Genomic DNA, 12,519 nt, shown 5'->3' with positions numbered 1-12,519 from the left:
TCATTGCCAGCTAAACCCCCCCCCCAACCCGTAGTTTGCTGCGAGCTGAGAACGCCATAAAAAAAGGGCAGGCATTAAAAATAAGACACCTCGCAACATAAACACGTTCCGACGCAGCGCTAATATATTATTCAGATGCGTCGACGCCGCAGATCCGCCTGCCGCCGTTACGTAAGCACGCCTTTCCCACCACTCTTCGTTAGGGTAAAGGCAGTGCTACAATACTTCGCTCCTGCACATTCGTAGGAACCTCGCACATGTGTTACGCGCTACAACGAATGGGAATGGGAACGAATGGGAACTGTCGCCACGGCGAAATGTCCACATGCCTGGAAAGTGCGCTCGCTCGAATCTAAGCGCATTTTTTTTTTTCTTTCCTAGAATGAAAACACTTAGGCTGCCCAGATATAACGCGAATTGCAATGATTTCGAACGCGAAAGAGGCTGCCAAGCTCTAGCGAAAGAAAACTGCACACGTGACGTCTTGATTTAGTAGCTAAGACAGAAGCTTCCTCGCTTAGGGATCAACCCACGATACCGGTGGGGCTAACCCCAAACGGATACGAATGTATAAACCCTTACGATAGTGTTTGTACGAAGGCGCTAGCCCATAGTACCTTTACGCGGCTCAAGTAGCGAATAAGAAGTCGACGTCACAGTTTTCTTTTTCCTTCCGTACATGACGCCACGCATCCACCTAAATGAGCTGAAATAAACTGGCCCATGTGACCGTCTAGTCAGGCGCACCCCAGCCAAGCCAAGCCGTTTGCCCAACCCGTACGAGCGCGCCGCAATGGTTAACTGACGATAGCCCGCAACTTTGAGGTTGCCACGATCCCAAAGTGCGTTACAACGGGTACAAATTGCGCTACAACGGGAGGACACAGATACACACAAAATAAGACCGAGCGAGCGACGAAGGGCGACATTAAAAGGGTAAGAACGATTACAGCCTTTACACGACGTCATCCAAGTTTCACAGCCCTGGCCAAGGCAACGACGTGCGATAGGCCAAGAAAAAGCCGACGGTGCCAAGAATTCCCTACCTCACACACAAATGTCCTATCGTCTGCTGGCACTCCCCCGATGTCGTCTGCTGCGCGTCGTCTGCTGCGCGTTTTTGCGTTACCCTCTCCTTTCCAAGCCCCGCCGATGGATATGGCGAAGGGGAGGCAACAAGTCGTTACCGCCCGCCACTCAACACCTTCCCAGTGCAAAGAAAACGCGAGGCACGCACGAAATACGCCGACGATGGCTTAACGACGAGAATCGGGGGCAGTTTTATCACGACGCGCCATTTAACAGCCTTCCCGTGCGCTTCTTTCGCAATCGCCAAAGCAGAAGTCGAACGAGACCGGCAACGTGTTCCACGCCATAAGGTTTAGCGCCGATCGAAGCCATAAGGTTTGGAAGTTTGCGAACTCGCTTTTGAAGTTTAACGAGCGAGCTTCCGGAATCGTGAGCTTCCTCGAAGTGGGCCTCCTCCTCTCCCTTCGCGGCGCTTCACAAAGTGGCTGTTTGCCGACAGCTTTTATTGGAGTTCGCCATCGTGTTTTGCCATGAATAAGCGAGAACGTGAGCTCGTGAAATCCCAGACACCGCTCCCTAGGAACGCGCGTTTCACCGCAACAGACGCAAGTATAGCGCGTCAACTGCCGACGCTATCGCGCATTTACGAACCTCCGGATAACGGGTCATCGTTTTACACCTTCCCAGGTGAGCTTGGCCGTGGAGTGGCTGTTCAGTAATTGTTATAAAGAGAACGCATTCGGCATCAACGCGTACCGCCCTTCTATTACGCTTTATCGTTCCTAAAATACGACGCAAGGAAGCAGCCAGGCTTCCAATGCAAAGTCAGCTGCTTTGCCAGAACGTCCACTTCCAGGAACCTAGTTCATCGCGTGCGAGTTAAACCCATGTCTGTCACGCACGTAAAGTGAGTCACACAAAAAGGTTCGTGGCGCGATTCGCTACTGCCGAGGCACGCTGCGCTCTGTCCGCCTTCTTTTTTTTTTTTTAACGCCTCATTTCACCATAATGGAAACGACAGTATTCGCTAGTGAAAAATAAACAAAATCTGCCAACATTCGTGGCGCTGAAGGGAAACAGAACAATAAACGAATAGAAATACTCCAATCTCGCTACTAATTTTATTTGCTGGAACCGCGCGCACATCTATACTGTTAGCATGCGCGGATTCAGAAATAATATTGAACGACCCGACACAGGATCATGCAGCCTTATCTAGAAGCTGAAACTCGCTCTTGTATAGTGGGACATAAAAAAAAAAAAAAACGATACTGCCGCGAGTTGGTCGTTAATTCTATCCGCGCCTTGTTCCATTCCTCTACTTGTAACATTCCTTTAATGCCACGAACACCGACAGCTACACACCAACCAGCTCGGCAGGCACATTGCTAGTGCAACAAAACTTGCGACCTCAAAACGCGAGTTCCTCCGCTTGCCTGGCAGCGACCGGCGGCACTCGACCACCGAGAAAGCCGCCGCAAAACCGCCCATTCGACTTTCATTTTTTGTCACTCCCGCAGCCGTTGAACCGACCTCTTCAACACAGCAACACCCTCCCCCCATCTCTTCCGCGCTAACGTACACGGTGACAAGCGACCCGCGGGCGCGCGCCACATACGCCTCAAACCATCGGCTAGGGCGCCATTTTTGTTTCTTCTCCGTCGCGCTCGTCAAAAAGTGATCGACTCGTCGCCGCGTTCCACGACCGCTTCGAGTCGGGGTCGCAGTTGTTAAGGGCTTTGAAAAGGGGCTGGCTGTCACTGCCGGCAACAGCAAACGAGAGACAACGGGAAAGCCGGGAACAGAAATAACCCGAGCACAGCGCCGGGAAGCTTGGCCGCACGGACAACTTTGAGCGGACACCGAGCGCGCGGGTTCAGGGAGATAGCACGAAAGGCTACATACAAGGAGACCGAGAGAGAAGCGCTCGCCGACGCCGTGACATCGCTCCTTTATTTATTTATTTTTTCCTCCCTCCTGTACGTCAATCTGACGGTTCGCTATGCAGTACAAGAGGCAGTCCCACTGAACATCACGAGTTCTCCACGTAGCCAATTCCTCATCACGACACATCGTACACAGGGAAAGAAAGAACCCGGCCTCTTGCTACACCGGTATACCGTCCAAAGTTGCTATTCTCGACGCCGTCGAATTCCGCCACGTTTGCGTTTTGGGCCAATCGGAGACGCCGTAGCAGAGAGCCCTTTGAGCCAATCAAAACTGGCAAGATGGCGAACTCGACAACGTGGCGGAACTTGACAAGCCCTCACAACTAACATGTCCAGTGCGCACCCTGACGGCAATATTAGGCGTGAGCAGACAACAAGCATGCCAGCAGAAGGCACGTGTTATGGTGCGGTTCGCAATATTCGAACCGTGCGGAGTTCACTAGGTGGCGCCTCGACATTCATCACAGAATACGGCGTGAATGACGTCACAGATTCAGCCTGTGCTGAGTATTAACTAGTCTGATGACCGCAGCTGGAATATTCTGCAGAGTATTCGTGACGACCTGAAAGCAACTCCATGCATAAAAGCAAAATTTAAAGAACTCACCAGGAGCTTGACGTAGTCTCGATATCAAGACGCTAGTGATGGATGGGGAACAACACTCAAAAGAAAAATACACTCAGTCTGACAAAAAAGGATACTCGACCATCGCCTGAACAGCCATTCTTCTTGAAGATCACTATTCTCATCACCTTGCCACTTGGAGTGCAGATGGTGTGGATGACGTCCTGAAAGGAAAAAAAGAAAAAAAAAGGAATATGTCAAGAACTACATACAGGACAGATTTTACAGACCTTTACAGGCCAGTTGGTTAGACATAACAAATGATGTAAGCAAACTGTCAGCTATACACAATGCACAGAACTTGCAGTCAAAAAATTAAATTCCTTGTAAACTAAGGCATGGAATGACACTTTCCACAGAATAATGTACACCAGACCAGAACTTTAAGCCAACCAGTTCAGCCCTTTAATGGTCACATCAGAGCAACACATCACCGTATTAAAAAAAAAAAAAAAGAATGGTGGAGCAGACCAGAACATCCAACCATAAAGCTGTGAAACTGCAAATGAATTAGAAAATAGATTAATATGCTACAACGTATCATGTGCCTCTTTAAATGCTGGTCGTAAGCATCAACGAACAGGGCCAACATTTTTTTTTAATTAAAGATGTGAAGTTAATCGGTACACTGCTCCCCCATCCCAGCACAATCAATGCGAGGCGTTGCCCTTCTACCGGCGGCTATATGTGCAAGAAGACAGAAAAACAACCGAGGTTTTCGCACCACGTTCTCGCAACTCCTGCGCAATCCTCTTAGCTGTGCGATTGTCAGAGTAACCCTCAACTCCCACTGGTGCAACTACAATAGAAGCTAAAATCGAACGCTTTGAACCAAAGCACCAAAATAACCACACGGAGAGAGCAAAAGGAAGCACCAGCACAGGCATTGGCTATCGACAAGCTAATATAAAACAGCAAAAAGGAACAATAGTGAGTTGATAGTCTGTGCAAGTCTCATTTATCATGCCTTCTCTATATCATGATTGCCGTAGTCAAGAATGAGGTCAGTGTAGAATAGCTCAGCTTAAATAAATGAAACACATTAAGATTTTATTTTTTTCTTGGCCTTCTTTGAAAACAACAATTAGATCAGTTGCAGAACCCATGAAAAGACTGAGAAAGCATCCTAGTTGTGAGAGAAACTAACCCAGTCTCGCGGTGGTAATGAAATTAATTCTCAGACTAGGGCAAACTTCTTTCTTCGACAATAAAATCTGATTTCAAAGGAGCCCCACTGGTGGCCCCCTACTGCAGTATAGTGGATGGCACTGTCTTTTCCTGAGCTACTTGCACTCAGTCGATTTTTGCAAAAGCCAATTTGGAGAGAAGCCAACACAGACATTAAAGAAAAAAAAAACCCATTAAAATCAGCAAACCTAGACAAGTATACATTCCTGAATTTGCTGGAGTAACACCTTAAGTTTTTCCACATATCTTGCCAGCATGCCAGTTCGTTTGCATCATGAGAACACATAGCAAGTAACATTTCTTGCACGTCCCCTTTCCATTTTTACGCACATTCATGGTGCATACAGCACAGAAACAGGATCCAGCACTTGTTTCAAGCTAGTTCGCAGGCATTTGCGAAAACGCTACGTGTCCCACAACAGTCGTAAAACAAGACTGCCTGTCACCTCGTTTTTCTGCCTGTCTTTGACGACACTTGTTCAAAGGAGCTCCTATGCTGTGCGCTGATCACAGCTGGTATAAATAACTTGTCTCACAGGCACACCGCTGAATAGTGCTCTGAGAACTTCATCGCGATTCCTGTGCAAACCAGGTGTACATCAATGAAGGGAGTCCGATTTAGACATGCTTCAAAATAGTGTTCATGAAAGACGAGACAAATGAACTGTATTGACACTTCTTACAACATATACTGGAACTAGCACTAGTACATGCTGGGTAGAATAAGTCTTGAAAGCTAGTAATATGAATGTGATAAGAAATATATACTGTATATACAAAAATTATCAGCAAAAGTTATAATCACACATTAGCATGATCGAAACTCTGAATAAAAACCTCCGAATTAAAGCTTTTTGAAAGAGGAAAGGACATTTAAGCTTACATTTACTAAGTGCTATTAGTTATTAGATCAATTGTGGTTAGTAACATAACAATAACTGGTTAGTAACAAGTGCATGTGACCTAAATGATGTGTTTAGTACAGAACTACATACTAAGTGCAAAAAATAAGATGCTGTCCTTTTCGAAACGCTGGTCGTGATATAGTTCAAATAATTTTTCATGCGTTGTTTCTTTTCTTCAGAACTTGGGAAACAAGGTCCAGGTCGATGCACTGATCGATGAAAAGCAACCAGGAGGAGCATTAGATCACACAGCCAGCCTTGGCAAAAACCATCTCCATGAAACCATTCCCTTCACTTTTCCTCTCGAAAAGTATGCTCAATGCGTGACCTCAGAGTCTAAGCGTATTGGCCGACAATGCTTGGTTCCTGGTAGTTTTTAATTATAGCGCACTTGTGCAGCAGCTGTGCCTGCAGAACATGGGCGGACCAGGAGCACTAAAGCATGCAGCGCGCTCTGCTTCAAACGTTTTGTGCAATGCTACCTCCTAGTTCTTTCTTTCCTCCACGGGCCTACCGAGTCACGACTGCAACTGCCAAACTGGGCAGCATTTGTGACACTAATTCCACCTAATAGCTAAGAAGATGCTGCATTAACCAAATGAGGTGCTTTCCAAATTAAAACTGCACACAACACACTAAATCCACTGCCCTACTGAACAAATGAAGAATAAACAGGTGGCCCAAATTTACTGAAAGAACATGCTTGTGGTAAAAAAGAGGTTGATTTGTTAGCTTGACATGTATTACTCGCCCAATACTAAGCTCTGGAGTAATTTGCGAGCACTAAATTTCCTGCAATTGAAATTCAAGCTGAAGCATTGTGCACGCCAATAAAGTATACAGTACATTTACTTTAGCATTCTTTGCGGAAACTCAAAATTTGTCAGAGAAACCTAGGCCAATTCCCTAACAATGGTACTGAGAACTGAACAATTTCGCACAGATATGCTTCACCCACGAAATTAGGCATCATATATTATAATGTGACTGATAGTAGAAGTGGCACTTATAATTTGTGGCACGTGCAGCATTTGCAAATATTTCCAACATTACAACCTCGGCAAATCAGTTCTTCGGAATCCTGCAAGGTGGAAGGAGCAATTCGCCAAGCTATGGCGTTGGTCCTAGGTTCAAATCCTGGACCAGAAAGAATTTTTCCTGAACTGTGAAGCTTACTTTCCGAGAAAGCCGTACGAACCCATACGACCCGGGTCTCCTTCATAGCTTTGTGCTGCGTTTGGGTGGATGACAATTTTCCCTTTCATTACAACCCTGCAGAAATCATGTTCTTGAGGGCGTGACACAGACAATTTTACAAACCTGCTCAAGCAATGAGACGATTAACGAAAATGTGGTCTGCATGCCTCAACAACTTGCAGCAAATACAAACTGCAGACATCCATGCACGGCTGACGAGAAGGACCAGTTACTGTGCGATCATTCATCAGATGCCATCTTTAATAGCAGCCAATGCTTGTATTCTCCAAAACAAAGGAGCGAGTCTTACCACTGTGATAGGGTAGGCAGGGTTAAGGATGGTCATCAGAAGCACATGGTTGGGCTTCTCTTCCTCTTGCCTGCCACAGAGAGAGAGAGGAAAAAAAAAGGAAATTCAGCAATTTTCATGATAAAATTTCAGGAAAAGCAGGCCGCTAAAGCATTCATTAAAGGAATTTGCATGAACCCTGGAAAAAACCAATTAAAAAAATTATGGTAGCTTGCACGGAAGGCGCAATGCTAAAGAGACAGCAAAGCTGATGGGCACCTAGCTAGTCCTGGCTTTTGGGGTAGGCTAAGCACTACCAAGTCATCCCAGCATTTTATGATTATCGATTAGCTATTGATTGGCTGTCAATTATCAATTAGCTATTGATTGCCAATCGATGACTGCCTAAGCTTAAGCTAGTCCAACCATGCTTAGCTAGACTTAGCCAGGCTCAGCTTCTCTAGTTCACAGGGGTACGTGCCATTGCACTTGGACCCTTTCTGCACTGCCGCCAGGATCGGCCCACATTTTTGCATTCGGCAGACACATTACGCCCTGCTTAAACAGCTCCGCTGTTAAAATCTTTTGACAAGGGTGTTTTGAATGCTGATAGCACTGGCATACATGCCAAGCTGGAAACGTTAAAATTCTTAAAATCCCACAGACGGAACACAAAAAAGAGTGGGGGCGGAGAGAGAGAGAGGGGTGACATGTTCTAAAGCTTGCCTGAAGTCACCTTTTCAGAGGTATATACTCTTTATCAAAGATGGCTTGACTTCAGCCACTGCGCACAAGCAGCAAAAGATTTGCCACAGCAAACAGTGACAAGCAACACACTGCTTTTAGATCATAGCGACTGATCTGGCGACTGCTTCAGGAATGTGTGCAAAAACTTGCTCAAAGCAGGTACACCTCTTGTATTCTTTCCCCATCGGAAGAATTCCAATGAAATCATTTGTCGAATCGTAATATGAGCCCAAATTCGTAAACTTTGAAAAAATTTTGGATAGTTGGCAGGTATGTACTGAACTGTATTTCCTGCACTGACAAATGAACTGCCACATTGAGCAGCTATGTTGCCGAGATTCTAATTGATCGGCACAGCTCTGCTTACACAACTGCAGACACTGCAGAAAGGTAGGTGCTGTGGGTACAGCTGGAAACATGCAAAGTTTCCACTGCTGCCCACTTTCTTTTTTCAGGCCTTGATAATATAAGAAGTCTGTTCAATGTGTATTGCATTAGCAGTGTCCGCAGACTTACTTATATTGCGATGCAAAAAATAGATCATGCACAAGAAGTACTGATATTCAATCAACTAAAATTGAAGAAAGCAGGGGAAAAAAGTGGTGCTAGTGCCGGCACAGGAGACAAACTTCAGTCTTTAGTTTGTTGCTTTACTTTTATTAATCATCTTCAAGGCTCCTATTATTGACTGTCACCAAGGCCCCGCCCCCTTTTGGCCTGCCACTGAAACCATACATTGACACTTTCACCAGGTAAATCAGCTCAACCATGCCTCAAAGTCATACTTCTCAGAACGACAGGCTTCTTTTTTTATTGTAATACTGTAGTCAATAAAGACAGTATCTCAGGCACTCAAACACTTCAAGACTTGCGTAACACTAAAACACTTCCAGCCTTGTCCTTTGCATACTCGGGTGATCGTAAGCACTTACTCCCACTGAAAAGCGAACAGTGCCACAACCACCTCCATCTGATCGATTGTTCACAGCAAATTATACTTCCTCAAATGTGCCCAAAAATAAATTTATTTGCACTGCTGTTCACGCAAAGAGTTTCAGAGTAAAGATGCAAGTGTGTCCTTGTTACCAAGCTCTGCCACAATGGCAACCGAGAAAATCACAAAAATTAAACCTTTATCGCAATGGTAATGTAAAGCAAATACAATGTACGCCTCTGTTTCAGAGGCCGACGAGAACAGTTCCACACTAAGACATATGTAGCTTGGGGTGAAGCTCCCTTCCAGTGTTTTGCCTGGTGTTTGTTGCCCACCTATTGCTCAAAAAGTCTGTGCAGAATACTATTTCTTTAGATTGAATATTGTTATTCTTGATGTATGTTGCACATTTTGATGAAAATAAACATTCCCTTCAGATGTTCGTGTTTTGTCCTTAAAGGGTTAAGCAACCATGATGATGACAAGCAACAGTATCCACATGGTTTGTAAAAAAAAAAGCGACTTGTCAGTTTCTGTGGCACTTTTTTTTTCCAACAAGAGACACCCAAATTAAGAGGAATTGCTTTGGAAATGATGAAGTCATGTTCCTGCTCTATAATTAAAAGTTACCATCTTGGAAGTTTCTATAATTTAGAACAGAGTAGCGCCGAAAGCATCCAATGGTTTGCTAGCACTCAACAATGTGCATTGCTGTATGCCCAACAGCCTACACAGAATCAATAACATACTATGTACACTTATTTTCTAATCACTAACTGCCCCCCCCCCCCCCCTCAGTTGGCAAATTCCAAAAGCAACTAGTCATTATACATCTGCTGTGTTAGCTAAGTGATTGTCCTGTCCTATGTTAGCCTAGGACTTCTGGCAAATATTAAGCTGGCAGCAGCAGCAGTACTGCTACTGCAAAATTCCAATAATAATAATAATAATAATAATAATAATAATAATAATAATAATAATAATAATTGGCAGCATCCAACCAAAAAGAACAATCTTCAGCTTGGGCTATACAGCCATGCCGCCACAAGGAGCTCTGAATTAATTTAGACAACATGGGAACTGTTTAAGATGAACCTAAATCAGTCAAGTGTTTTTCAATGCTTCTACCCCAATAATGACACAGATGCCCCTGTAATTGTTCTTGCAAGCTCGAGAAATACCAACTGGCGATGGCCAGCTACGAAAGCTCAAAATCCATTCGCTTATTACCATGTTCACGATAGCAAGGAACAGTGAATGCTGGCCATTGAATTTTGTTGCTTGTACAATCAATGCAACATATTTACAAGTTGCAACATTGAAATACCAATCTTTGTGACCTCATAAAAGGTGCCATTATGTTTCGGGCTAAGAATTCTTTTTCTGCCTGCTTACATCAAAGGAACTTTACATATGCAGCTGTACGCAACAGAAAATAAGGGCCATATTGCTAGGTGGTTATCTGCTATTAAGAAAAGTCCAACTGTAAATACTTACCGAAAAATCTGATCCAACAAAATACCATGCCTAATGCAAAGTAAAAATATCAAATGCTTAAGCTCATCTTACAGAATGAGTCCCAGTAAGAATAACAGAATCAAAACCCTCTACAATCTCCCCACTACGGTAGCCAGGCCAATCAATTTATGCTTATCAATTTACCAATAAAAAAAATTAGCCAAAAAGGTACCAGATTATGCACTTCAGTCTATTAATCAAAACATGGTTATGCAGGCAGTTCATGTGCTCCTAAAGTGTCAGGTGCACATTTACAATAAGGTCATTTGCAAATCCCAGTTCAAGCCAAGCCCATATCAATCCGTAATAGAAATGTTTGCATACTTTTGAACTGGTAATTGCTATGCACGAAAGCTTTGAACTGTAGCAATAAGCGCAATTTCCCTGCCAAACATCACATTTTCTAGACGCCATACTGTATTTTCCACATGTCACAAGAAAGCCTGGTCTTAACATAAACTAAAAAGGAATATCAAATTAACTAGCAGCAAATTACACTGGTGCAATATTAAGGTTAGCATTATTATTTCATGAGAGATCTAGTTAAATCATGCATCAGTAAAATGAACTACACTGCATACTAAAGAAAGCAGATTTATAACTATCAAGTTTTGATACCTTTACTGACCAATATGGCCCAAATATGAGAAAACCACTGAAATTTACAATGTTACAGTGATGTGTAAAACGATTAAAAGTCCAACCTTTTTTTCTGCAAAAATCAAAGTTTCTTTAGTAACAATTAAAATATACTTTCTAAAGATTATTTTACCAGGCCAGACATTTAATGATTGCCTATAGTGTTATGCTATTCTGCCAAGGCCACCAGAAGATTTCTCAGCACAGCCAAGCAAAGAAACGTTTACAGTTGAGGGCGCCATAATCTACCACTCTCCTTAGAACCAAACTTAATAACTGAAAGGCTGCACATAATGTTTTGGCAAGGAGTGCACTTTCTTTATGGCCAATTATCTGACGCCTTATCTACATCTACGAGTTCAAATTTTCATACCGCAACATTGTCCAAGAAAGATTTTTCGGGGCAGTGTTGGGCACCTATAACTATTATGAGCACGTTGTGGATTCAAACTAAAAAGCACTACATGTGAATAGATTGCACCTCACCCAACAGTTGAACCGCAAAAAATCTAATAGGGTGCAAAGTTGAGCTTGTTAGTGGTTCACAACTAAATGTTGCCAACTATAACTTCATGCTGTGCCTTTCTTTTTCGATTGAAATTCGTTGAAATTCGCCACTGTGTGTGACTGCTGTCTATATTGTCTCCCTCGCACTGAACCTAGTCTCAAAAAATTGAACAGTTGCTTTATCCAGCAAAAGCAGAGAAATGCTACAAGTAAAAGGTATCGAGAAGCTTACGCACATGGATGCGTCTATGCTTTTCCCATTCTAGCTCTCTTTCTACTCGGAACTGAGCCCCTTATGACCCCTACTGGATCTCTTGCAACAAACTGCGAGTCACCATTTGGGCAACATTGATCCATGTGATAAATGGAGAATGTGGTGCCTGCTCTCTGCTACAAGACTTGAGATGCCTGATCAAAAATTTTAACAAAAATTGACACTTACCCTCGACCTCCCCCTCGTTGATTGTTGTAGTAATTGTAGCCTTGCTGCTGGTTGTTTCCGTAACCACGATCCTGGAAGAAAGAAATGAAATTCAAAAAATGTCAGAAAAAAAAAAAGTTCACAGATCTGCCCATAGATGCTGCGCTCTCTCAAAAAGTGTGGTCCGATCCTACTTCCCTGCCAAGCATAATAGATCCTTTTCCTAATTCTGCGCTGAACTTTATTCATGATTCAAATGAAGGCAATGGGCTAGTTACAAATACTGGGGCTTGTCCCTTGCACATGGCTTCATCACGACCAATGTCTATATTTGCCATGTCATAATACAAGCAAATTCTGCTTGCACATGCTCTAAGTCGCCATCAGTTGGACAAACTGCCTCACAGAAAAGCTAGCTTTACAATTAAGAAAAGGGTCTATAGTGCCCACTGTGTGCATTTACTAATCACACAGAATGCCATAAAATGTATATTTGTGACATTTATACCATTCCCTTTTAGATACTCCAAGAAAAACATTCACTGTTAATGCTGTCCTACTCCCAAAGCTC

At 43.7% G+C, this 12,519-nt stretch overlaps 1 protein-coding gene across 1 annotated transcript in view; it reads right to left on the bottom strand.

Moving 5' to 3' along the window:
• LOC119457709 (heterogeneous nuclear ribonucleoprotein L-like) overlaps positions 1–12,519 on the bottom strand; it is a 128,806-nt gene that overhangs the window by 109,653 nt on the left and 6,634 nt on the right. Inside the window, 5 exon segments of the mRNA XM_049670327.1 lie at positions 3,681–3,697; positions 3,699–3,767; positions 7,204–7,273; positions 10,361–10,390; positions 11,970–12,040. Of these exon segments, the coding sequence (XP_049526284.1) occupies positions 3,681–3,697; positions 3,699–3,767; positions 7,204–7,273; positions 10,361–10,390; positions 11,970–12,040 (257 nt within the window).

This window comes from Dermacentor silvarum, chromosome 7, assembly GCF_013339745.2.
Source record: "Dermacentor silvarum isolate Dsil-2018 chromosome 7, BIME_Dsil_1.4, whole genome shotgun sequence".
Lineage (NCBI taxonomy): Eukaryota > Metazoa > Arthropoda > Arachnida > Ixodida > Ixodidae > Dermacentor > Dermacentor silvarum.
The sequence above is the reverse complement of the archived record's forward strand: the minus strand, read 5'-3'. Positions and strand labels throughout refer to the sequence as shown.